Consider the following 27877-nt stretch of genomic DNA (forward strand, 5'->3'; position numbering starts at 1 on the left):
CCAGCTGGGAATTCAGGTTTTCAAAATCAGGGTGTACCTGGACCTATAGAGAGTACCTGACTCTTTACAGTGAGGTGGAAAATGGTACTGGAGAGATGGACGCTCAAAGGGAACAGAAAGAATACTAGATAAATTAACTCTTTGTTGTAAAAAACAGCCTGTACCCTGTAGAATGATGGTTCTTTTCCTTTTCTGAATCACAGTTCCCTTTGACAATTAGATGAAGCCAGGGAAAAATTGTGATTGTAGTTTGTCATATATAATTTCAAGTTATAATTAGTTATCCAGTAGCACATATCCTCAGTATTAGATTATGATCAATGCTGTTCATTTAGGCTTCACCTAAAAGTTGTCTAGAGAGAGTTCCAGTTCAGTAAATAATGCCCCCACACAAGATGGAGACCAGGGATTGAACCCAGACCCCATGGAGTGGAGGCGCAGAGTCTTAAACACTGGACCACCAGGAAAATCCCAGACTCACTGTTTTCACGTGCTTACAGAAAGAACCCCAAGTTAGATTTTTAGGCCAAGTGCAGAACTATGCATGTTTTAAAGGCTTAGATATTGCAAATGTATGGAATGGTTATCTCTGGGAAGACTCATGAAGCTGTTAAGATTGCTGCTGGGGAAGGAAACTTCAAGTATGCCTTTTTGTACAAGTTGAAAAATTTTGTTTTTACCAAGAGTAAAAATGACTTACCAGTCAAAAACAGCAATAACAAAAAACACAAAACCCCTCCCTTCTGCAGAAGATGAAGGGCCTCCTTGTAGGCAGTGCATCCATCCCCATCCTCACTGTCTCAAGTTGCCTGAGCTGCTTTTAACAGTTTAAGGAGGACAAACACAGACCACTGGTTTTCTCAATCATTGTTTTTATTAATTGGCTTTATAGGCTAAAGTGCATAGTAAAGACAAAAAAGGAAACATACATAGCAAAGGGATGTTTTCTCGCAAACATTAGAAAGACCTGAGATGCCTAAGTGTCAGTTCTAGGGAACACTGGACTGAGGGTGTATGTACGCAGGCCACAGACTTGGGGGCTGGCTTCTGGTGTGGACCTGGGACCTGCAGAAGCTGCTGGCATGCTAACCCTGCCCAGGTAAAAGCTGCAATAGAGGGTGTTGGGACAAAGGGTCACACTTTGGATAGGTGCTTCTGGTACCAAATCAGAGTCCAGTTCCACTCAAGGCCCTGAGGAACTAGCACAGCTACTGAACCTCCCCTACTAAAGGGAAAGGAACCTCCACCATCCCAAAGTGCAAGTCACAGGAAGGGTACGGGGTCACTCAGCCCAGGCCTGCTGCACAAGCCCCCAGCCGTGGGGTCACGCCTTCCCCCACTGTCAGTGAGTATGTAACTGGGTCATGATTGGTCCATAAAGTCTCATCACATGCCTCCCTCTCCTGGAACGAAGGTGCCCGAGGAGAAGAGGAGGGGTTCTTGTGCTCCTTGAAATGATAAGCAATTCACAAACAACAACTCTGGGCCTCTGTTTATTAGAGCAGAAGTCAGCCTGCAAGTTAGGGCCTGGCAATTTAGAATGAGTCTGCTTCACTGAGCTCACATCTGCCTCTGGAGCACTGCAGAGAAAGAACATCTGACTGAGTCAGGACCCAGAGACACTATGGGCGGCCCTGGGTGGAAGCCCAAACATGCTCCAGAGAGTCTGTCCACTAACTTGTAGGAGAGAAAAAGAAAAGAAATCTGTTAACTTTGCTCTCGGTTCTGGAGGTAAAGTGCTTATTCTAGCGCAGGGGTAAATCTAGAAACAAATGTGGGCAAGCCCTAAAAGTGGATCCTTAAATAGGTGCTAAGACTAAAGACAATAATAAAAAACAAACCAGTTCCTTTGAGAAGGAGCTGGCCCCAGCCCTGTGGTGGCCAGGGCAGAAGGCAGTGGGCTGCCACCTTCCTACATCATCCTCCGGATCTCCTCATAGTTCATCATGTTGTTGGCCGCATCTGACCAGGCAGGGTGCTGGGCTCCATCCATCTCGGAAGCAAGCTGATTGCTCCTTTCCAGCGTGTGGTTCTGCCCCCCGATCACCTCCTGACACTCGGGGCACGTGGCCCTCTGCATGGCCCCCCCACAGTCACCAATCGCGTAGATGTGGCCATTGGGGCACTTGAACCAGTGGCCGCGAGGGTAGCCCATGGCTGCGACAATCTGCACGCGCTCTTCCTCCGAGATGCCCAGGCCAGAGCAGGGGAGAGTGGCTTTCAGAGCCTCCATCTTTCTCTGCACGAGCTGTGCGTCCTGCTGGGTGAACTTACATGTTCTCTCCAGGATGTTCCGGACAGCGCTGATCTCTTCAGCGACGCTGCCTCTCACCTTCCCCTCGGCCATCTTGCAGCGGGTCAGGAGGCTCACCAGGAACCTGAGCCTCTGGATTTCACTTTGGAGGTCATCCAACTCCTGGCTGCTGAAGCTCAAACGCTTCTTGGCGAGCCATTCGTGAACCTGGTCTAATCGAGTCCTCACTTTCTTTTGCTCTGAGACATCCACTTTTTTCAGGGAATCATATAGGCCAGCCAGGTGGTCACAGAAGTTGATATAATTCTCAACAAGGCCAAGGTCCTTCACTGACAGATTTTTCTGGGCCAGCTTCTCTTTCAACTTCAGGAAATCTTCAGGGAGCAGCTGGCAGAGCAGGTTCTTCCCCTCCAGTAGAGCCGTAAGTCGCTTCTGGCTGACTGCAATCTCCCCTGCTGAGCCCAAGATCTTTTCCTTAACAACTTCAATCTCTTCCAGGCACTGTTTGAGGCTAGTTCCATATCTCAGATTTTTGCGGATGGGCACCTGGCAGATAGGGCAGACCTTCAACTTGATGGCAACTTCGTCACCCTGCTCGTTCATGTAGCGGTCTAGGGCTTGCACTTCAAAGATGTGGCTGCAGTCTTCTAGCTGTACAAAGCGAGCATCTGGCTCATCCTCAGAGCCAAAGAAGATCTGGGTGACCTCTTCCTGGTGGCAGACACGGCACTTCTTGGGGCATGGTTCCCCACACAAACCAATGCATGGGTGGCCACAAGCCAGCAGCTTGGTACAAGGCACATAGCACGGTGGTCGGTTACAGGGCTCACAGCAGAGTCTAGTGCACTGGTAGTGCCGGCAGCGCCAGGTGCAGGGCTCCACGCAGGGCGTGCACAGCTCCCCACACTTCTTCTTGCACTCACTGTGGACGCAGCGGTTCTGACAGGTCCGCTGGCAGGGTGGACACTCGCCAGTGCAGGGCTCCTGGCACTTGTGTGAACAGATGAGCAGGCGCTTGCAGGGCTTCTGACAGCGCTCATGGAAGCGCCCTTCGAAGCAGCTGTGGCAGGAGCCGGGACACGGATGCCCGCAGTCCAGGATGCTACCACACTCAGTGGTGCACTTCACTGGCAGGCCATACTTGAGGTCTTCCACACTGCCACACTTCACCTGTTGTCTGTGCCCACACTTGAGTTTCACGGTGACCATTTCTGAACACAGCCGCACACAGTCTTCACCACACGGGTGGCTGCACCTGTGCCCACATTTTAGGACCTTGGGGCAAGGCTCCTGGCAGCAGAAATCTGACTCAGGCACAGAACACGGGACCATTTGTTTATGGCCGCACCGGAGGATGGTTTTGGGCACCTTCACCTGACAAGGCTGACACTCCTGGGAGCAGACAAGAGGGCACCGATGCCCATCTTGGCAGACCACCTTCTGGCATGGCTTCATGCACTGGAACTCCTTGTGTGAGGAGTCATAGGGGTGGCAGGCGCGCGTGCAGACGTGCCCGCAGCCCAGCCGGAACTCACAGGGTAGGCTGCAGCCTCCTTCGGGCACTTTGTGGAAGTCAGAAGCTTTGGATACTAAAGTGTGAGTATCGGGGTGGTTCTGGCAGCAGAGCCGGAGGGCGCAGCCGATTTGATCGTTCTCTCGAAGGGTGTGGATGATCTTGCTCCACAGGGGCACCTTGGCCAGCATCTGCATGTTCCCAATGCAGTACATGCCCTTCTTGGCGCGGGACAAGGCCACGCAGATGCGGTTGGATATCTGGAGAAAACCCACCTTGCCTTCCTGGTTGCTGCGTACGAGTGAGAGGAGGATGATGTCATTCTCCTCCCCTTGGTACTTGTCCACCACGTGGACCCTGACACCGGCGAAGGTCTTGGCAGGCATGAGTTTGCGCAGGCAGAAGAGCTGCCCAGTGTAGGTGGTGAGGATGGTGATCTGGGAGGGCAGGTACTCCTGGCACAGGAAGTACTTGCACAGCTCTACCACAAAGCGAGCCTCGTGCTGGTTCTGGTGGCTTCTGCCTTCTTGGATTTCCTGTTCAGGAAAGGTGTGTTCTACAAAGAAAAGGTTGGAAGAGACGCCCTGGAAAGACAAAGACGACACACGTTAGGTTTACTCACGGCAGCTTTTTCAAGCTTCACGTGTGCTGGCCACTGGCCCTGTTCCAGGGAGGAACCTTAGAAGGCTTCTGTATACTCCGTACCAAAATCTTTAATTTATGAGCATCTGCTGTGCTAAGTACTTTATATACATTATCTCCTGCAATACGGTAATGCGATCAGGCAGCAACCATTATTCTCACTGTACAGAAGACCCTGACCCTTAGAACTGGTATATAATTTGGTAAAGGCGACACAGCTACTAAATGGCAGAGCTGGGATTCAAAAACCCAGGTCTGTGTTCTCAACCTCTGTACCACTCCTCTTCTTAATAAGTAGATTTTTACTGTTTGGGGTTTTTGGTTTGTTTGTTTTGCTTTGTTTTTGCCACTGCTTGGCTTGTGGGATCTTGGTACCCTGATCAGGGATAGAATCTGGGCCCTGGCAGTGAGAGCACCAAGTCCTAACCACTGGACTGCCAGGGAATTCCCAATAGCTAGCTTTTTAGAAAGCTGGCTGTATACCCTTCTGAAAGCCCCTTTTCGTCCTGAGGAAAAGATAACCTCCTAGGTTGCTGACAGCATCAGAGAAAGATCAGGTAAAGCAGATTCACCTTAATCTTCTCATATTTGAGAACAGAAGGATGGTTTTCCAGATCCTGGTAAATGTGAGGGGTCAAAAGTCGGGCAATTTCAGGACGCATGCGGTGCTGAAACAAGACATGTATGTCATTAAACACACTGGCAGAAAATAAATGGACGGTTTTCTAGAGACTAAGCTGCTAGTGGAAAATCTGGGGAGATGACATTTGAAAAGAACAGGGAGAAAACAGCAGAAGAGAAACAGCTCCTTAATCTGACACAAACTAACCACAGGCTGGTCTCGTGTTATTTTCACACAGAAAAGAAAATCAGACAGTCATTTCATTACTAAACTAGCTTTATTTTATGAACCCTTTCTTGTTGGCAGTTGGCAGGCTGCCAGGAGCCTTCACCTGGACATTTGGTAATAATGAAGATCTAGCTTCTCACCTGGTAATTCAGACGGACAAAAGGAATGTTTACTTTCACCAGCCGTTCAAAGAGGGACACCTCCAAGTTGAAATTCTTGGCCAAGTCATACACATTGGCGCTGGGGCGCAGCTGAAAAGAGAAACATGGCTGAGGATTGTCCACTGAAAATGTATGTTAACCATCCACCCATCCACCCACCTATCAAATGTTTTTCAAGTGACTTCTGGGTTCCAGGCTCGGCTTTAGATGATAACAGGCTAAAGGCAAAGAGTGACGAAGACCATAAAGCCAAGAAATAAGGGTGATGTGACAGAATGTCTGGGGGTAGAGTTTCTTTACATAGGTCTCCCTTAAGAGTGACATCTGAGTTGGCACCAGCATGAAGGAAGTTGGTAGTCATTCAAAAAGGAAGCCATAAGAGGAAACAGAAAGGACAGGAGTTGGAACGCAGTGAGCAAATGAGACAGATGGTGGTGTGAGGTCAGAGAAAAAGGCAGTACTCTGAGAATGCAGGTCTTTGTAGGCCACTTTAAGATGCTTGATTTTTATATAAAGTTCAATGGGTAACCACTGAAGGGTTTTAAGCTGGGGAGTAACATGACCTGATTTGAGTTTTTTTTAAAAATTCACTTTGGTTCCTTTATGAGGAATGGATTACAGCATGGCAAAAAACGGAAGCAGTGGGATGGGGAGCATGCTGTTTTAACAGTCCACTTAAAATGCCAAGGTAAATTAAAAACAGCAAAGAGGCTAATTGGAATCAATGACACTACCTCTAAAATACGCCCCAAATCTAAGAAGACCTGCTCTTACACTGGACATGGGAGGTGAGAAAAAGAGGAATCACAGAAAGCCACCAGCAAGCCTGAAGATGGGGGAAGGAATCAGAGGTCGGGGTCCTCCTGTCTGACTGCACCCCTGCAGAGGCGGCTCGTCTTTCAGAGGGCCCAGGCCTACCTGCTGGTGGTCCCCAATCAGGATGAGGTGCTGGCAAGCCCTGCTCAGTGTGGCGATGGTGTGGGCCTCAAGGACCTCCGCGGCCTCCTCCACGATGACGATCCGGGGCTCCACCTTCTGCAGGATCTGGCGGTACTTGGCAGCACCTTGAGTCCAGAGAAGAAAGAGACTCCTCTGAGTGGATATACTGGACTCCCTGTGTCACTGGGCTTTTGGACTGGTGCACCCTGAGCCTGGGTCTATTCCAACTGAGTCCTCCCATCCACCCAGGGCTCTGAGGACCACTGGACGAGAACGAGTGCTGCTGGACAGTCTCCAGAGAAGCAGCGTCCCCATGCCATCACTACTGAGCACTTGCTTTCACTGTTTGGAACCTCAGTACTGGGATCATCAGCTGCTGAAGTTCCAAATGCAATGGAAGCAAGAGGGTGAATTTCACCAAGGGAATCCAAAACAGAGCTTGCTCTCAAGAGCTCTTCCTGGTATTTTCCTCTAACCTACTAAAGAAGTTTCTCTTTACCTGTCCCAGATAACCTGATAGGCATCTGGCGCCAGCAGTGAACTCCATGCTTTCTTACCTGTGGTTGTCATTCCTACAACCTGGGCATCTTTCAGGATGTGCAGGTCTTCCTGGAGTCTCAGCTCAGCCATTCTCTCTGCTGACGTGCGGTACTGGCGCTCATAGTTGAGGATCTTTCGGCGGGTGTCAGCCTGGTACATCTGCAGCCACAGCCTGAAGAATGAGGGAGAGGAAGCCATGTGCTCTTTGAGATGTGGTGGAACCCCCTTCAGTGTGCCCCGTGCATAAGCGGAACCTACACCCTAGAGGAGGTTGCAGGCCAAGGAGAAAGAAGATGAGACCCAGATGTGCAGGGACCGGAGAGTCCTGCACAACAAAAAATGCCCAACAAAACAGATGTGCAGAAGATGTATCTAAGTGGTCAGGAACCAAGGAAGGAGGGGGATAAAGAACAGATGCTAATTACTGGACAAGAGTAAGGAACTTTAAAAGCTTCAAGAAGAATTTCTCACAAATTGTCCCTACTCCATTCCTGCTAAGCCCCCTCCCCCCCGCCAATTCTCCGTAAGTAAAACAGATGTCAGCACTCTTGCTCTAAAACCTTCCAACAGTCCTCTTCAGTCCTAAGAGGGCCTGCACAACCTGGCCCCTGCCTCCCTCTCTGACCTCACTTTCCATTTGTCTGAGCCACAGCCATGGTGGTTGCCTTCTTTCAGTTTCTCAAACGAACATGCTCCCTCCCATCTCGAGGCCTTTATGCATGTAGTCCTCACAAGCTCATCTACTCCCCTTCCCAAGTGGCGCTAATAAGGCCTACTATCTTTCAGACCTTGCCTCCAGGGTCACTTTCCTGGATAGCTCAGACCAGCTCAGCTCCCATGCTAATATTCTTAGCTCCTTGGTTCTTTCTTTCTTACTGGTGATGCCTACTTGTAACTTTTTATTTGTGGGACAAACTAATTTGTCTCCCTGGTTACACTCTAAACCCCATAGGGTAGAGTCAAGCATGTCTATTCTATCCCATGGCTGCATGGAGCACTCAGCTCAGTGGGAGTGCTTGATCAATCATCAGTTAGCACTAATGTTGAAGATCTGAAGGGCTTATATTCTAGAAACAGAAAAGGGACACCCTGGGGAAATTACATGGGCTGGCTGGGGGTGGGGGTGGGGGTGTGGGTGGGGGTGAGGATGGGGACAGGCACTGTACCTATAAAGCTGCCAGCGAGAATTTAGGTCCAGTTGCCAAACATCCTGGATTTCATTGGCCTCGGCCTCAGTCATGGTGTTCAGCTTGCGAAGCTCAACCTTCACTTTCTTCTTCATTCTCTTTTTCTGACTGCGCTGGGTCTGCAGATATCAATACCAGTCAGAGTCACTGAGCAGAGATGGGCCAGGTTCTAAGCCCAAGATGGGGGCCAGAGCATACTGAAAAATGGAACTGTCATCTCTGAAGAACATCTCGTAAATGTTCCACACTCTCTCCACAGGTATTTCATTGTTAAATGAGTGCTCTGGAGCCAGTGGGTCTGGGTTCTAAGTCCCATCTACTGCTTATTAGTTGTGGGACCTACAGTAGCTTACTGAACCTCTATGTGCCTCAGCCTTCCCGTCTATAAAATGGGAATAATAACAGCACCTCTTCACAGAGTTGCTGGATTGACTGAAGCAGTAAAATACATGGAAAGCACTTTAGAAGAGTGCTGGTACACTAGTTATTACTGAGGGTCTTTTTTTTTTACTGAGGGTCTTTTGACCACAGTCTGCTTCTTATTCCTAAAACATATGTCACGACAATAGTGGAGATATGTCTCTCTCATTAAATGCTACACAAATCCTGCTAAGATGGTCTTAATGCCATTATATCAAGATAGTATCTTAAACACGTGGGTGAAAAGCACCATTTAGGAGAAAGTACTCTCCCCTGGCTCTGTTAGAATCTGAGGTCATGAGCCTTTAGAAGGACTATTATGCCAGATGGATGTCAAAATACTATGGACTCCTGTCTGCTTCAAAGCCAAACAATTCAACTCCTCCTAAGGCAACACAGCAGAGAGAGGCCCAATCCATGCTTCTATGTATTGTGATCGTGATTCTGGGCCTCACATATAGAGACGCTGAACTGAACTAGGAGATCAGGCTCAAAGCCAGAAGACTGGAGAAAGCTGCATTCAGTAAAAACCTGCCCTCAAAGTCCCTTAAGTCATCAGTAGGGTTCAGTGCTCTTTTGTCATAGTAACACACGGTAAATTCTGAGGACCCCAGTGATCTATCAAAGGAAGGAGCAGACAGAAAGTCTGGGCATTTATACTATTCTGGCTCTAAGAGAAATAACAAATTTCAAAATGAACGAAGGACAAACATTCCATTCAATCTACGCAGCTTACTTCATTCTGTTTCACTTGAACCCTCTAAAATCCTAATGCCCAGGCTGGTTTGCTGTTGAGAATATCTTAAAAGCACCAAGCACTAAGGCCATCAGTGTCTGACCTGATTCAAATGTGCTACGTTTCTCTAAAAGTTCAAGAGAAGTCCTTGGCTACCTGCTTCCTGTTTTTCTAAGTTAGCATTTATTGGCAGGGCCCCTCTAAAAGGCCATAATTTCTATACCCTTGAAAACTGGACCTATCTTATACAAGGATTAGGTTATAAAAGGGGGAAATGAAAGTGAAAGTCACTCAATTGTACTTGACTCTTTGTGACCCACTGGACTAAACAGTCCCTGGAATTCTCCAGGCCAGAATACTAGAGTGGGTAACCTTTCCCTTCTCCAGGGGATCTTCCCAACCCAAGGATCAAACTCCCGCATTGCAGGCAGATTCTTTACCAGCTGAGTCGTAAGGGAAGCCCTGTAAAAGGGTAACTTAAGCGAATTATGAGGATGAAGTGAATAGAGTGCAACAGAAGGAGATGAAAATCAGGTCAGGACAGATGCTCTCAGGTCTCTCTTGGGAGAGTGTAACCCACAACCCCCTGGCAGTAATAACTGAACTCCCCTTTCCCACTCTGTCAGGGCTTTCGGGGACTGTGAGGAAATGAGTTACCTCCCACTCTCCTGCAGCTTGCTCCTGCCTGGCTGCCGTCCTGGGGCCATAGTTGTCTAGCCTCATGGCCAGAAGCACTTTTGCCAACTCCTGGAACGCCCCATTCTCTTCCTTCTTCCGCCGCCGGGGCCGCACCACCTCTTCCTCCTCAATCATCCGGTCTGCCTGGATCAGGTCGGCCTCCTCTGCGATCTCGATCAGCGAGCCCTCTTCTTCCCCTTCCTCCTCCTCCCCCTCCTCCCTTTCTTCCTGGGCTGAGAGAGGGAAGCAGGCAGGACAAGGATGGAGAGTCAACGTCAGAGGGCGAACAAGGGTACCCATGAGAGCTCAGACGCATGGAGACATTCTCCAGGTTAAAATGGTCAGCTCTGCTTAGAGAAACACAGGAGGAATGACGGGAGAAAGACACGTTTCCTTACCCACGTTTTTGTTACATTTAGAAAATCACATGAATGCATGCCTTTTTAAGGGAGATTTTATGTAAATACATATACAAAGCAAAGTATACAACATAAATGTGGAATTTAAATAATAAACATATATAAAATGAACATCCAGGTATCTTCCACCCAACCTAAGAAGCAAAAATTACCAATTTCTTTGAAGACATTTGTGGGCTGTACTAACTTGAATTTTTTATTACTTATTCCGCCCTTTTAACTTTACCATATATATGCTGTTGTTAAGTCACTCAAATGTGTCCGACTCTCTGTGACCCCATGGACTGCCGCACACCAGGCACCCCAGTCCTTCATTATGTCCCAGAGTTTTCTCAAACTCATGTCCACTGAGTTGATGATACCACATATATAATGTATGTGTGTATGTATGTTAGTCGCTCAGTTGTGTCCGACTCTTTTCAACTCCACGGACTAATAGCCCACTAGGTTCTTCTGTCCATGGAATTCTCCAGCCAAGAATACTGGAGTGGATTGCTATTCCCTTCTCTAGGATATAATGTAAATATATCTCCAAAGAATGCATTATCTAGCTTTGACTTTTCTGAGCTCTAAGTAAATGAAATCACATTGAATATATTTTCCTGTAACTTGCTTTTTTTCATTCAGCATGTTTCTGAGAGTCATATCATATAGCTATATATGCTATAATTCATTCCTTTTCACAGTTGTATCCATTATCTGAATAGATGGGTACAAATGTGGATGGACATTTGACTTCCTTATGTGGTTCTGCCAATCAATATCTCCACTAGTATCATATCAGAGTTCCCACTGCTCACATTCTTATCAGTGTGGGATTATAGCAAACATTTTAATTTTTGCCAGTCTAGTAGGTGTGTAATAGTATATTATTGTAGTTTTAATTCCTCTTGTTCTAATAAGCACTTTTCATGTTTATTGGCCATGAAGATTTTGTGATGTGCTTCTTTAAGTCTTTTATTTGTTTTCCTATTAAGCTTTTATTGGTCTTTTTTGATTAATTATAGCTCTTTATAAATTCTGGGCATTACTTTAAAGTCTTGCTCTTCTAGTTTTTACCACATTCCACCATAAGATGTCATTCTAGGTACATGGACTTCTTACCTGTATTTTCAGGTACTGCTGAAGCAACACTTTGGGTGAAAGAACCAATACCCAGACCGAGAAACTCCAACATCATGGAATGTTTCCGGCCCCGGAAGCAAACCCATTCACTATCCTGAGGAAAGAAGAATTATTAGTCATGAGAATTCTATGACAACTCAGTATGAAGGAAAGGTCTTCTCAAGGAATCAAAAGGTAATTCCCCTAGAACTCTCTTAAAATGCAATGTTTGGGCAACTGGGTCTTTTAATAGGAGGTGTACAGAATTTTAGAAACAAAATTTTCCTGCTTCTTTTGACAAAAGCAGGAGCTAAGGGAGCAATGAGCCTGTATTCCTGACCGGCAGGCAACAAATGGTTGAAGAGGGCTGCTGCCACGCCTGTTCTGGTTTGTCTCAGACCTCACTACTTAACAAGACAGTTAACTAGCCTGCTTCAGTTGTTCATACGCTGACCCTTTTTAAGTTTTTGGGTTTGTGACCCGGGAAATGCCAACCCGCTGGTAGCAGAGCTACCATTTCACTGAATTCCTAGCCAACCACTTCACAGAGACTGTGTCATGGGCTTTCCTGGTGATCCGGTGGTCAATACTCCATGCTTCAACTTTAGGAGGGACGAGAGAAATCCCTGGTTGGGGAACTAAGATCCCTGCAAGCTGCATGGCACAGCCAAAAGAGAAAAAAAAAAATCCAGAGTATATCAGATACTTCTTATAAGATCCTTTGAATGCAGGCATTATTATTATTCTTGTTGACTGCTAACGGACCTGAAGATCACACTGGCTCAAGTCACACAGTCAGTCTGTGTGACAGGTCGGTCAAGTCCCAGGCCCTTTATATGTGCTAGGTTGCCTTGCTATGATTTGGTTTCATTTAACAAATACTTTGAGCACACTTATTAAGTTAATAGGTTTACAGATATTAACTTGCTTATCCAATAACAATCCTATAAGAATTAAGTTGATCTGTAAAAGACTGCCTTTTTGGAAGTTAAATTTACAAATACTGGCAATTTCACATAGTTCAACTAAATGTTATGATCCCCATGTGTGTGGGGTTTTTTTTGCTGCACCTCATGGCATGTGGGATCTTAGTTCCCTGACCAGGGATCAAACCCATGCCCCCTAAAGTGGAAGCTCAGAGTCTGAACCACTGGACCACCAGGGAAGTTCCTATCCCTCTTTATAAAAGAGGTAACAGGAACCAAAAAAATTAAGTAACTCGCTTAGAGCAAAATCAGGATTCATATCCAGCAGATTGGCTCTAGAGTCTTATTTTTGACTAGTATATTCAGGTGACTTTTCTCCCGAGAAGGAATTTTTCCTATCACAGCAGCATCATAGCAGATTGTAGCTAATACTTCGACTGCTCCTTCTGCTGCAGGCTCCCTCCCAATACTGGATGAGAGATGCTTGAGCCCCGCAGGATGACCCCTCACCTGGCTCGGTCCGTTCATGAGGCTCTCCCAGTGCTGGGGGGAGATGAACCTCTCCAGCTGCTGTTCCTGCAGCACCCCGCGCATGGTGCACTCCAGAGTCTGGGCCCCTTCATGCAGCTCTTGCTCTGACTCCTTCATTTGTGTCATGATCTACCAAGAGCAGAGGAAAATAAGTGGATGAAGAAGTATGTCATCATGCCCAGAACTCAGTCTCTGCCTTGAGGGAAAACAAAGGGGACACAGGAACAGCTAGTCTTAAAACCAGAGGATTAGCATCTAAAATGCCTAAAAGTTTCCTACCACTAGTAAGAAAAGGAAACAAGTAATACAACAGGAAAACAGGTCAAGTATACTATGGTGGAGACGTCTCTTTCCCTTAGTAGTAAGAATTCAGAGTTATGGTTGGGCATAACACTGCCCAGCTAGATGATATTTACCTGGCCAACAGGCTAGAAGAAGTGTTACGGGTAGTTTGGGGGAAGTAGCTTTACGGTCCTGACAGGGGCTGGGAGGGGTGGTGTGCCCTTTTCTGTCCTTTCTCCATCTTGGACTACGAGGGCAAAGATCCCACCATAGGATTAGCAGAATGGAATGCTGGAAGGAACCTGGGTTCTTCCCAGGTTTGTGGAGCTTCCCTATCTCCCCTGGACTGCCCACCCACAAAGCCACCACTGTCTTGGTTGGTTCTCCCTTGAGCAACCTCAGATCTCCGAAGCTGGGACTTACACTCATGTAGGCCCTTCGGAGGTGCATAGGGAGGTTGCGGCGGAATTCCCGCTTGTTCCGCAGCTCCCTCAGGGTGAACTGCTTCAGGATTTCACTGTTGCTCCTTCCACCTACCCGCACAATGCTGGGCTTTTGACACTTGTAGATGCCTAAGGAGCAAAGTGGAGTATGGGCAGAGTTAAGTGGAGCTATGCTGGATTCTCCTGGGTAAGAGCTGCATGTGTCTGGGGTGTTGGTGCAGCTGGTCCCTTAGGGTACAAACTGGTACTTACAGGAAATCTACCCTACCAGTGAACAAGAAGGCCCCATAGATGACGTGACCTGCAGAGCAGTAAAGTGTGATGCTTCAGTGCAAAGGCTGTAGAATCACCTGGGGACCCAAGTCTTATCTTTACCACTTACTGCTATGTAACTGGGGCAGGTCACTTAACTTGAGCCTCAGTTTCTTTGTCTGTGACTTGAAGACAGTAATACTTTCCATACAGGGCTATAGTCTGGATAAGTGAGAGAGCATCTTTCTAGCTTCTGGGGGGGGCGGGGGGGGGGGGTACTGGCCCAAAGAAAGCATTAGTAAATGCTCTCTATTACTCACTCTGTAGATATTCACTGATTGCTTATTCTGTGCCAGGCATGTGCTAGGCTCTGAAGCTAAAGTAGCCACAATGCAGGCTCAGTTCCTCATTTGCTCTCATAACTCACGGGCTACCAGAGAAGACACATGAACATTTTAACTTAATAAGATTTAATACTATAAATACATGCTGAAAGTGTGTAACAGGGGACCTTAACTAGTTGGGTGGGGTAGGGATCTAATCTTTGAGGATCTAATTTAAATTGAAAGCAACCTAGATGCCCATCAGCAGACGAATGGATAAGGAAGCTGTGGTACATATACACCATGGAATATTACTCAGCCGTTAAAAAGAATTCATTTGAATCAGTTCTAATGAGATGGATGAAACTGGAGCCCATTATACAGAGTGAAGTAAGCCAGAAAGATAAAGAACATTACTGCATACTAACACATATGTATGGAATTTAGAAAGATGGTAATGATAACGCTATATGCATAACAGAAAAAGAGACACAGATGTACAGAACAGACTTTTGGACTCTGTGGGAGAAGGCGAGGCTGGGATGTTTCGAGAGAACAGCATGTATATTATCTACAGTGAAACAGATCACCAGCCCAGGTGGGATGCATGAGACAAGTGCTCGGGCCTGGTGCACTGGGAAGACCCAGAGGAATCGGGTGGAGAGGGAGGTGGGAGGGGGGATCGGGATGGGGAATACATGTAACTCCATGGCTGATTCATGTCAATGTATGACAAAACCCACTGCAATGTTGTGAAGTAATTAGCCTCCAACTAATAAAAATAAATGAAAAAAAAAATTTTAATTGAGACTCCAGGAATACTAAAGATTTAATGTAGATGAAAGGAGGATATAAAAGAGTGGAAAATAATAGTCTAAGCGTTATTTTCCAAAGAAAAAATAAATACATATTCATTCATTAATGCAATTAATATTTTTTGAGTGTCTAGTATGTGTCAGGATCTGTGAATATAGAAAGAAACAGGACCAAAGCTCTTAGTGTTTATAGTCCAGGGTAGAGACACATACAAATAAATGGTTACATATGTGCCAATTAAGTCTTAGAAGAAAAAATACAACAGGATCTGAGGCAAGAAGGCAAGTCCATATGAAGTGAGACCTGAGGAATGAGCTGGAACCATCTGGGCTGGATGCATCAAGACTGAGAGAGAGAAGAAAAGAAAAAGTACATGCTAGGCAGAAGGGACAGCATGGGCCAAGAAGAAGCTGGAGGAAGACAAGAAATTGTAGACAATCAGTGTGGCTGGAATTAGAGCAAGGGAAGAGGTAGGACAAGAGCATCAGAATTAGGCTGGAGCAGACAACACACAGAGGAGGGCAAGGCTACCCACTCCAGGATTCCTGCATGAAGAATCCCATGGACAGAGGAGCCTGGTGGGCTACAGTCCATGGGGTCGCACAGAGTCAGACACAACCGAGCGACTAAGCACAGCGCACAGACAACAAACAGCCTTTCCTGTCTGCTAGGTATGGACTGTGGACTTTATTCAAAGTGCAACAGACAGCAACTGAAGTTGCTCATGGTTCAACTATATATGTCTTAATAGAGAAGTTTATTTTTTCAGCTGTGCTGCGTGGTTTGTGGAATTTCAGTTCCCTGACCAGGGAATGAACCTGCGCCACGGTAGTGAAGCCCATAATCCTAACCACAGACCACCAGAGAACTCTCAACAGAGAACAATTTTGCCTACAGACATTACCTTCCAGAAACTGGTCCAAAGCATGATTAGTGTAACACACAACCAAGATGGGGAACTTCTGGACGTTAATTTGCCAAACAGGCTCGTTGGTTAGAAGGGCCTGAACAATTTTTAGACCCACATAGGTTTTGCCTAAAAAACAAGGAAAAAGGAGAGTTAAAAACTTAAAGAGACTTTCTAAAAGGAGTAATTACTTATAGCAAATTATTATTATTTAAAATTTTAAGGCAATACATTGAGATGGTTTAAAATCTCAGAACACAAATGGATTTGTATTATGTTCTCCTCATTCTTATGTCTCCAGCTACCTAGTTCCTCTCTTGGAAACAACCAGCATTACTAGTTTATTGCATAACTTTTCAGAGACAGTCATTCTATGCATACACAAACAAAAATGAATATACAGCCTTTTTCTAGCTTCCCCCTTCCTTTCTAAAATACAAATAGTAGCAGACTATTTTCACTGTTCTATATCTTGTTTTTTTCACTTACTAAAATTGGAGGTAGTTCTCTATCAGTACAGAAAAAGAATCCTTTGTTTTTCATAGCTGGAAGGAATTGTTTTTAGCTAGTTTTCTACTGACAGACATATATTAATACATTGCTTCCAATCTCACATAGTAAATTATTTAGAAATGCTTTTAATATACCATAGTAGACTTGCCTCTGTGATAGGAGGGAAAAAGTCACAGAAATCAACATTGGAGTTAAAGTTATGGGCTCATTAGTAAATGCTAAATTCTTACATGGTGTCACGCTGAGAAGGCAGCCACTGTCCTCAAAAATACTCAATACTGAGTAATACAAGAAAATAAAAAATTTCGGTATAGCTGAATACTTTTCAGTATAGATAAATAAATGACAATTTCTTGCTTCCTTTTTTTTTCTTCAAATAGTATGTACTGAGTGCCAAATAGGTGTTAGGATATGGGGTTAAGTACAAGAAATACAATGGTGAGCAAAACAGCCATGGTTCTTATCTTCCTGGAACTTACAAACTTGCAGAAGAGAAAGACAATCACACAAACAAATGTAAAAATCACAAATGTGGGAAATGAGAACTACAAGGTACCAAGAAAACAAATGGGATTCTGGTCTACTCAATGAGACTAGAAGAGGCTTCTAATCTATCACTTCTGGGAAAGTGACAACTGAGGAAGGCTGGGCAAGAGGGAATAGGAATGGACTGGCCGGGAGGTCCCTGCCCTCTTCCAGGGGGTGACGGAGGGTAAGGCCTGGCTCCAGCAGCTGAGCTAAGGGGGCAGACTGGGGGGGTTTCAGAGGTAAACTTGACTGCAACAGGATAATGGTTGGGCTGGGGTGGGGAACAGAAAAGAGTAATTCCTATGTGTATAATTTGGAGTCTTGGATGGATAAGGAGACCTCCAGAGGAAAGAAAATCATTATAATTCAATATTTACCTCATTTTCTCCCACTGCTTTCTTCTCCTTAGAATGGATACTTTTTGGGATTTCTACCTCCAAGATAACCCCTCTGTCACTTCCCCTCAAATTCACAGGTAGGCTCTTTTTTAGTAGCTGCATGTGTGTGTGTGTATGTGTGTAAAGCTAGTGTGAAATTACCAAATTATTACTATACTTGGAGCTAAGGAGTCCCAATTCAAATGATAATATTGGGGGAAGTTATTTGGAACACACATATTCTGAATATACTAACAGCTCCTACAAATCAGTAAGAAAGGGAAACCATCCAACAGAAATGTCAAATACAAAAAAGCAACCCACAGAAGCAGTAATATAAGTAGCTAATAAGGATAAGAGGATATCGAATCTCACTCTTGATTAAAGAAATACAGATTAACCACTGTGATGTACATTTCTAGAGGGCAATGTGGAGCTACCTTAAAATTACAAATTCACGTACTGTTTGATCCAGTTAGGGGTCTCTCCCCTGGATATACTCTGCTTCTTTGTGAAGTGACTTACAAACAAGGATATTCACTGACATTGTTTGCTTTAGTGAATCTTTCCATAGGAAACTGGTTAAAGAGATTATAAACTAATTATAATGGAATATTATACAGTCATAAACAGGATACCACTTGTGCACCAATATGAAAGGATCACCAAGATATTTTATAAGTTAGGAAAGCAAGATGCAAACTGTTTTCTAGCCTAGTGAGTTAAAAAAAAAAAGTGGGGGGAAATGGATATAAGTATGCATTTGCTTGAATATTCATAGAATATCTCAGGAAGGATAAATAAGAAGACAATAACATCATTTGCTTTAGATAAAGGAAGCTAGTGGGATGGTGAGGAGAGAAAGACATGGATTAAAAAAAAAATTTGGAACCAATTAAAACATAAAACTAAAATTAAAATGAGCCAAAAACTATAATCTCATAGATCAGCAAAAATTGCTGATGAGAAAAGAAGATTGATAACATACAACAAGGGAACAATGCTGGAAAGTATATAAGGAAATAGGAACACTAATTCATTCTTGGTGGCAGTACAAACTGGTACATCCTTTTCTTCTTCTAAAGCCCTGAAAGCACCACTTTACTTATGCATATTTTCCCAGCATACAGGTGTCTCATCAGAAAGAACTTTCCATTCTGTTACATTAATTTCTTATTATGAGTTGCCATTATTTTATTAGTATTTTTTAAGGACCTCTTCCCATTGTTTTTTTAATATTCTTTTGAGAGGGTAATATAGCAGTACCTACTCTAACTATTCATGTGAATTCCCACCTTAGGAAAAACACTACAGAAGTAATAAGCAGAGTACTCAAAGATAAACACACACAGAAATAGATATATGAATACTTAATAAGCACTGTCTGTGAAACTAAAAAACAAAACAAAAAAACACAACATGGTTCATTCATGCCATGAATACAGGCATGTTGTAAAAAGAGTGATGTACATTTCTAAATGTGACTGTAAAGAATGTAAAAATATCCCTAACATGTAGTTATATACATACATATATAAATTGCAGACCCATATATAATATATAAATGTAGCATAATCTTATTTTTGTTATTTAAAAAATAGGAAAAGTATTCATGTATGTATGTAAACATATAAATACACCCAGAGACACAAAGATATATCAGTTTTAACTTTGGAGAGCATCTGGAATGATGTATGTCAAACTGCTGATAGTAGCTATCATTCCAGAGAAGGATTAGAGTGGCACCCAGGGTTGGGTAGAAGGCAGGGAGGTGTGTTTCCAAGAGAAACAAGTACAGTGAGGTAGATGACAGAGCCAGGAGCTGGCTTCTAAACTGCCTGAGTTCTAGTCTCAGGTCTGTCAACTGCCATCTGGGTAAGCATCAACATACCTTTCAGCTCCTTTTTGCCTTAGTTTTTTCATCTATTAACATGGACTGGCTTCCACCTCACAGCCTTGCAAGGAGTTAACATATGCAAAAAATATACTGTAGTATTTGGCACATAAGGTGCTTATAGTTGGTACTATTTAATTTAAATTTATATAAAATCAAGCAAATCAATACAGCCTTTGATGAAGCACAGAAGTCAGGCATCTCCCTAAGTCTGACCCTTTAGCAGTCTTCTCTAATCTTGTGATTTTGAACTATTACCAAGAGTCTATATACCAAGAGTCCTCACTGAAATATCACTATGAGCAGTTGCTTTTTTTTTAATTTTTAAAAATTTTTACCTATTTATTTTTTGAGCAGCTACTTTTTAAACAAGTTTGATGCCCATTTCAGGGGAATGTCTTAAATTGAGACATTCTAGAAACCTAGAGTCAAGCCACCCTTGCCTATCTCATAGGGCAGATGTGGTGTGCTGTGAAAAATTTTATCTTACCTGTTCCAGGAGGTCCTTGAATAATAGCCAGTTCTCTTGTGAGAGCAAACTGCAAGGCTTCCATCTGGGAGTCATCCAGCTTCAGGGCTTCTTTTGAGGGCCACTGGCAGGGGTCTAAGACATTAACTCTGGTATATCTCAAGCCCTCAGCATTCCTCAGAGGTTCCCCAGTAGCTGAGGGATTCTTTATTAAGGGAGTGAAATCATATCTGCCTCCCATGAGCAAGTACCATGGCTCCCTCACCTCAGAGTCACACTCCACAATGTTCCTCTGGAAGGGGACATCTTCCTCTTGGACTTCCTGGAGTCCTTCCAGGACGTGCCTATAGGCCTCAAAGTATGCGGTTGTCTCCACCATGAGGAAAGAGTCAGAGGGCTGGACGTCTGTGAGCAGCTGTTGGCTCTGCTCATTGAAAGAGAGCTGGACAACTCCTCGGCAGAGGTCTTCCTGCTCCCGGTTAGACACAGTAGCAAAAAGAAACGTCTCAAAGTTGTCCTTGGACATGCACACTAAGGACCCATAGAGCAATCGCTTAGAGTTCTGCCAGCGGACAAACTTCAGTGGTTTTGTGTCAAATTGCACCTTGTAGACAATACCTGTTGATGAACAAACGGGGGTGATTATCCTGGTATCAAAGTAGATTCGGATGTCATCAAACTTTCTCTTCCTCAGGCCTTGGTCCTCAAAGCTTTGGAGAAGTTCCAAAATGCCCTCTCGTAGGGGTCTGACAAAATCCTCTCGTAGGAGTCTGAAGTGGGTATCTAGATAGACAGCAGTGCTGTCATATTTTCCAGAAATAATGTTGGGGCGAAGGAATGGCCTCTCATCCAAGTGCACTTCATTGTAAGTGGGGTAAATGGGCATGGTCCGGTAGCTCTCAACATGGTCTTCTGCCTTGGGCTGCACGAGAGTGTAGGTGTCCACTCTTAAAGTGCCCTCTCGCCTCCTTTCCTGCAGATGTTCAATGATAGTCTGGACCTTTTCCAGGTTCTTCTCTGTCTCCTCTTCTATGTCAACACCAGAGGCCCGCAAGGCATTAACAGAAGCTGGCAAGAGAGAAATGAGCATGGAAGTTTCCTGTACAGAGCTGGCAGGGAAGACACTTACAAGGTCCTGGAGGAGGGAGATGATGTTGCTAATGTGTTCTGGATACTGGTTTCGAACTTCAGGGAGGGGTTCAGTGATCATCCTTACCACATAAGTTGGCAAGCAGACTTTGAGGAATTTGGAATTCTTCAATATGCCCAGGACATGGAGAACACTATGGCGGTCCATTTTGGAACTGCAAGCCTTCCGAAGAACCTGGCAGATGAGCTCAAGGAAGTCGGACTTCATAAAAGAATAAGATAAGAGTTCCTTCAGTCCTGAACATGTGGCAAGTGTGATGACCACCTCAGAGGGGTCTTTCTGCAGAAGACTTTCCAGGAACTTGTAGCCCAGTTTCTTCACCTGCTGTGGCTGTTCTGCAGGCTTTTGGTGGGGGGTCCGCCACTGCTGGAAGTTTTCATCAGGTCGTGGTGGGGGTCTGCGGTTCCTTCCCTCCTGGTTGCCATTTCTCCTCCTAGTGTCATTTTCCTGACCATGTCTTTGGCCTCTAGGCTCATCATTGGTATGCCCCTCCTGGTTCCTTCTTCCCTGATGTGGGTTCCTGCCCATGGCCCCAAATCTCTCTTCTCTCTGCCGAGGAGGAAAAGGATGGTTGTTGGCCCTGGGATGCCTTCCGGGCTGGCTGTTTCCTCCTCTGAGAGCATCAGCTGCTGGGTTATTGGCCTGATTTCTAGCTCTTGGTTGTAATTCTCCATTCACAGGTCCTAAACACAGTGGAAATTTGGGGCAAACAAAAAAATCAAGATGCAAGAAAATCCAATAGTACAACAATATGGACATACTCTTATTATCCAAAACAACTAAGGAGCTTAGGTTTTATTTGGAGAGAAAAAAGGTTTCCTACCAAGTCATGTAATAAATATAAAATAAATTACTATGGTTGCTGCATATATTACGAAAATATTGTTTCTTCAGAGTACAAAAAGAAAAAAGAGAATAAACATTTGCTGAGTGCCTCATACATGACAGAAAATAATTACTCACTTAATCTTTGTAAGCTGGGATTATATCAGGGGCTCAAAAAGATCATCTCACTTTCTCAGTCTCTTGCCAATACCAAACAAGAGTGAAAGCATGAGTTTCATAGCCAAACAGACCTGATTCAGATCTTGGTCTAAGGACTTCCCTACTGTACAACCTTGGCTAAGTTGTATAATTTCTCTAAGCCTCACTATCTGGGTTGCTGGAAAGATTAAATGTTTGTAAGATGCTTAGTATACTATCTGACATATAAAAAGCTCTCATTAAATGTTAGTTATTACTAGCAGAAATACTAATCATTTTTTATTGGGAAAACTCGCTTGATTTCTAGGGCCATAGTTTCTGTCTCTAAACAATTAGGTCACAGGCACCAGAGGCATGAAGTGGGGTAAAAGTATACAGGGCAATATATATTTGAACTTTGCTCAGCATCAGATGGCAAAGGGGAAGGTAGGGCTTCCTTTACCAAGATGTTTTTGAGCCGAATAATAGATAATAAAGGAAACCGAAAAATAAAACTCAAGTTCTATTTCAGGTCTGAAAAATGAAACTCAAAGTTTGATTCAGGAAACTGAAAAGTGAAACTCAAACTGTGACTCAGAAACCTGAAAAACGAAACTTAACTCTTCCTCCTTTCTGCACCATGAGTTCATCTACATAGTACTTCTCTATTACCAATCCTCAGACAAGGAGACCTGCAGAAGAGCAGATGTACCCAGCCAACACAGGAAAGCTAACATCATCCTGTGGATGAAGCTGAACATGTCTTTCTTGATCTGCCACACATTTCATAGTGACCTTGGCCAACTTACCCAAACCCATTTTCTTTCACTTTCCTTTCCTCTAAAACTGAGTATGGAGCTGACCCAACTTAGCAGAACGACTTGGAGATTTTAAAAACAAATAAACAAAATAAGACTGTATGCAATGATTTGATGATAACAAATGTTATGAAAGTTTCAAATGAATATCATATTCAAGACGACTGTACCATTTCATGCCATCAGATCCAAAAAAATCTACTAATGTACATATTTTCTTATAACTGTTGCTTTTACATTTACTTTTCAAACTCCCAAGATATCATTAAAAAGACCTACTTTTAATGCTGGTCTGATTAGAAGACAATGTTTTGGAAGAATGGAAGATTGTATTATTTCTCAACCTTTCAACATTCACATAGCTCATAAAATAATATTCTACAGTTCTTCCTCATCTGTTCCACAACTGAAATTCGGAGGATATGTTGCAAACTTAGGAAAAGGCAAGACTCCATGCAGTTTTGTTTTAGACAGTTCTGAGCAAACAGAAAAATCACTGCAGTAGAGTGATGCTTCTGGAACTAACTTTGCTTTGGTGACTAGGGCTCTAGACACGTACCATCGAATACACAGCTACTAGCTATGTGTAGCTATTAAGCATCTTAAATGTGACTAGTCTGAACCAAGATGTGTAAAATGACACATGGAATTTTGAAGCCTTAGCAGAAAAAAAGTTAAACACCTCGTTAAAATTTTTTATATTGGTAACATCCAAAAATGATAATATTGAAGACTTCGGGGGAATAAACACAAAACTGAAATTGCTGAAGTACTATGAACACTAATTAGAAAAGGCAGGTGCACTCTTATGTTCATCACAGCATTATTTACAATAGCCAAGATATGGAAGCAGCCTAAGTGAGTGAATAAAGAAGATGGGGGGTGTATACACACACACACACACACACACACACACACACAATGGACTGTATCTCAGCTATAAAAAGAATGAAATCTTACCATTTTTAACAACATGGAAGGACCTAGAGGGTATTATGGTAAATGAAATGAGGCAGAGAAAGACAAATACTCTATGACTTTATTTTTAAGTGGAACTTAAAAAAAAAAAAAAAGAAAAGAAATGAACAAACACAAAAAACAGAAACAGATTTATAAATACAGAGAATAAATAGGTGATTACCAACATGGAGGGAAGTAGGGGGAGAAGAGAAATAGATGAGGCAGATTAAGAGGTACAAACTCCCAGTCATAAGATTAATAAATAGTAGAGAAATAACATATAACACGATAAATGTAGTTAACACTGCTATATATTGTACATTAAAGTTTTTAAGAGAGTAAATCCTAAGATTTACCCTAAAAATCCTAATTTTTTTCCTTCATCACAAGGAAAAAACTTTTTTTCTATTTCTTTAGTTTTGTTTCCATATGAGATGATGGAAACTTTTTCTGATAATCATTTCATGATATCTATATCTATATCTATAAGTCAAATCATTATGCTATATACCTTAAACTTACACAGTGCTCTATGTCAATTATATTTCAATAAAACTAAAAGGAAAAAACTCCAAGAAAAGAACTATAATAATAAAATATATTCAATTATAATAAAATGATATTATTTGGATACATTGGCTTAAATAAGACAAATACCAAATTCTATTAAATTATTATTTAGTATTACGTTTTTATATTTCATGTCACCTGTTTCTTTTTTGTTTTTAATGATGCTACCAGAACATCAAAAATTATGTTTTTCACTTGCATTATGTTTCTACTGGATAATGCTGCTCTAAACCAGTTATTGCCATTTCTGATACCTCATCTCTACCGTTGCTAAAGTGAATTGTACCAATTTAGAAGCTCTTTTAAGGAAAGGGGAGGGCTGTCTAGTCTCAAAGTCACTCATGCTGTAGCTAAGGAATAAATCATTCTTGTTTTTTTTTACTTTGCTACTCTGCTTGCAGGATCTTAGTTCCCCAACCAGGGACTGAACCCAGGCCACTGCAGCAAAGTACTGAGTCCTAACCACTGGACCTCCAGGGAATTCTCAAGAATAAACTATTCTTTACTTGAGAGATGCAGTCAATTTTGGTGGGCCTGCTTATCCATAAGGAACTTGATTTCCTTCCCATTACAGATTTTCTTCGACTTACGTTAGGTTATTTTCTGATAAGCCCACTATAAGTTCAAAACATTAAGTTAAAAAGTCACTAAATACACCTAATCTATCAAACATCATAGCTTAGCCAAGCCTACCTTTAATGTGCTCCGCACATTAACAATAGCCTACAGTTGGGCAAACTCATCTAACACAATGCCTATTTTATAACAAAGTGTTGAATATTTCATGTAATTTACTGAATAATGTACTGAAAGAATAAGATGGTTGTCTGGATACAAGTGGTTTTAAGTGTATTAATTGCTTGCTCTTGGGACTGCAAGGCTGACCAGGAGCTAAAGCTCACTGCCATTGCCCAGCATCACAAGAGAGCATCTTACCACACACATATCGGTAGCCCAGGAAAAGTTCAAAATTCGAACCTGAAGCACAGCTTCTACTGAATGCATATTGCTTTTGGACCGTCTTGTAAAGTAAAAAATCATAAGTGGAACCAACATCAATCTGGGATCGTCTAAGGGTAGAAAATCTTGCTCACCTCTGTGGTTGATATGAGGATTCCTGGGCCCCACCTCTGGACAAGGTCTTCGGTCCTCCATGTCTGAGTCACCTGATCTCCTCCACGGTCACGTTATTTCAGTTGTCTGGAAGTCTGCACGGTTTGACAGTTTTCAGTGCCTTTGAAACACAGCATCTAGCAGAAAAAGAAAAACAAACACCCAAATAGTATCAAGCTAATCCTTCTGCCTCTGTATCTTAATGCTTTGTTAACTAAGAATCAAACACAGATTTTAATCATGTGCACAAGTGTTCAACTCTGTGAATGACCAATTATGATACAAAACATGAAATTCACAATTTAGGATTAAATTCCAAAGGATCAAATTCCCCCTTCCCTGTATCCTTCTATTTTCTTGGGGTTAAGTGAGTGTCATCATTTCCCATTCAAAACTCCTGTTTGGTTTATACCTTTAGCCAAGTTACTTAATCAGTTGCTAGGTTTCATTTTCCTCTCCTATAAAGCAAACAAATATTGTTGCCAGGACAGAAAAAAGTACATTTTTATTAACCCCAAAATCATGTACTCACCACTCCACCCAACATTTCTATTATATAATACTCTATAGCTTGCAGTACTCTATAGTTTGTAAATAATTAGTGAGCAGATATCCCTACACTACTCTTTGGAACAGAGCCAAACTGATTAAGCCCTCCCCTCTAGAGAAAGAAATAACATGTTTCAAAAACCAGGAGGCTTAACATCTACTGGATACTGTTTTCTCAGGACCACCTATAAATAGAAATCTGCAGTTCCTTCCTTCTTTCTTCTATCTTGATGATCTGCAAAGGTACTCCTACAGGAGGACGAGGAAGCCCCTTTTAAGGAAACTTCTCCATCCTACTCATACACACCATCTGGGTTGGGGCTGGGGAAAGAGTGGGTAATTGAGAGTTCACAGCAAAGGGACCTTTTCCAACTGCCCCTTCTCATTGAGTTTGAACACATTCATACTTGGAAACTGTGAACATATCTGGCATTATATGAGGAGTAGTTTTTATCCTCATGAGAAAAAGGAGTCCCCTTCCTTCCCGCTGGGAATATTTTTTGAATCTCATCTTTCATTTTATCAAACCCAGTTCTCAAGGCACAAGTTCAATATTTAGAGTTTTTCTGTTTAATCATAAAAACTTTTCAGGGAACAATTCCTTCTCTTGTTGAAAAAAAAATACTAAAATTGAAACTCACAAATTTCTGGGATAAAAGAAACAGAAGAAAAGAAAGCAGAAAGGCAAGGAAAGGGAGAAGCAGGGAGGAACAGGAAATGCTACGAAGAAAGCAAACTAGAGTGGGTTTCTTTGGGAATCAAAGCCTCAAAGGACAGGAAGAAGAAAATCAGTGATGTTCAAGCCAATGGAGGAGTTAAATCAGAGAAGAATGTAATTTACCAGGGTGGGATGAAAGATGTTAGAGGAAGTCTCCAGGCTCCTGAGAGAGAAGAAAGGATGGAGAAGTCCGACACCCAGGGCCTCAGGAGGTCCTGATGGAGCTATTATAGGGTCAAGGGACAGCCGGGGCTGGGTGGGGCCACGAAGAAGGTGCCCGGGCAAGGCTGAAGCCCGGAGCGGCTGGGGAGGTTGGGGAGACTGGAAGAGGTTTGGGGTTCTCAAGAAGAGGGCGGAACTGAGCTCAGCTGGGGGCTGCCTGCTGAAGCGGGGGGGGGGGGGGGCGCCTGGAAATAGGGACGGGGAGTCTAGGTGCGGAGGGTGCTTCTAGAAGAAGGGGGATGAGTGAGGTGATGGAAGGTAAGGATGAAGGAGGGGCTGTGGCAGAAAGTGAGGACGGAGATGTGGGGGATAGAGGAGAACTAGATGATGAGGATGTAGGCGGAGGTGGTGATGGAGACGCTGGGAGGGTAAGAGGGGCGCTGGGGAAGAGGGGACAGGGACTCAGGTGGATGATGGGGGCGCTGAGGGGGTGAGGAGTGCGGAGATGGGTGATGGAGGTGCTGAGAGAGTGATGGGGGCGCTGAGGCGGGTGATGGGGACGCGGGGGCTGAGGGGGTGGCGGGGCAGCGGGAGAGACAGGGGAAGGGTGGTCCGGGCGCCTGGAGTGGCGGCGGGCGGGACCAAGTGTGGAACAGGGGCGCGGGGCAGGGGTCGCTCACCGGGTTCCGGCGCGTCCTCTCTCAGCCGCCGCCGCCGCCGACTGGCGCTTAGACTCGGGCCCAGGCAGGTCCGCGGCCCCGCCCGGAGCCGCGCACTTTCGGTTTCCCGGCCCCTCAGACACGGGGCGGGGCAAGGGGCCGGCCGGCAGGAAGACGGAGGGAGGAGGAGGAGGTGGCCCGGGGCGCTGAGCAAGGGGGCCAGGCCCTAGCACAGCCGGCACCCCCCGCCCTGCGGCCCGTCAGGGGCGGGCGGATGCGCGGGCGTCGCCTCAGCTACCCCAGGCGGCTGGGCAGGAGGGCTCGGGTGGGCGCCGCTGAAGGGAGGGGACTGCGGGGGGCGGGTTAACAGCACCCAAGGCCGTTGTAGGCCTCAGCGGTCCCCAAAGTAGCGGGGACCCAGCGGAAGGCTCGGTGCCTGTGAAGCGCGACATGGCGGCAAGGCCGACGGGACCCGGAGGCCTAGTAGGTACAGAGCAGGGGCGGGGCTAAA

General features: G+C 44.3%; 1 protein-coding gene across 1 annotated transcript; it reads right to left on the bottom strand.

Annotated features, from left to right (window-relative positions):
- Positions 1-855: 855 nt before the first annotated feature.
- On the bottom strand, positions 856-27868 carry ZNFX1 (zinc finger NFX1-type containing 1). Its single transcript, XM_020906219.2, has 14 exons — positions 27388-27868; positions 25260-25415; positions 19726-21537; positions 15921-16052; positions 13606-13754; positions 12880-13029; positions 11444-11558; positions 9900-10153; positions 8066-8205; positions 6917-7071; positions 6339-6484; positions 5400-5510; positions 4982-5077; positions 856-4351 (listed from the first exon to the last, which is right to left on the bottom strand). Exons 2-14 carry the CDS (start codon positions 25318-25320, stop codon positions 1913-1915), a joined length of 5760 nt encoding a protein of 1919 aa, XP_020761878.2. The 5' UTR covers positions 25321-25415; positions 27388-27868; the 3' UTR covers positions 856-1912.
- Positions 27869-27877: the final 9 nt, after the last annotated feature.

The sequence above is a fragment of the Odocoileus virginianus genome, chromosome 9 (genome assembly GCF_023699985.2).
Source record: "Odocoileus virginianus isolate 20LAN1187 ecotype Illinois chromosome 9, Ovbor_1.2, whole genome shotgun sequence".
NCBI lineage: Eukaryota > Metazoa > Chordata > Mammalia > Artiodactyla > Cervidae > Odocoileus > Odocoileus virginianus.

Coding starts and splice junctions, on each gene's coding strand:
- ZNFX1 (XM_020906219.2), bottom strand. CDS start 25,320: ATGGAGGACCGAAGACCTTGTCCAGAGGTGGGGCCCAGGAATCCTCAT. Junction 10,154..11,443: donor AGCAGTACCTGAAAATACAG/GTAAGAAGTCCA, acceptor TCCCTCTCTCAG/CCCAGGAAGAAAGGGAGGAG. Junction 4,352..4,981: donor TCAAATATGAGAAGATTAAG/GTGAATCTGCTT, acceptor TTGTCTTTCCAG/GGCGTCTCTTCCAACCTTTT.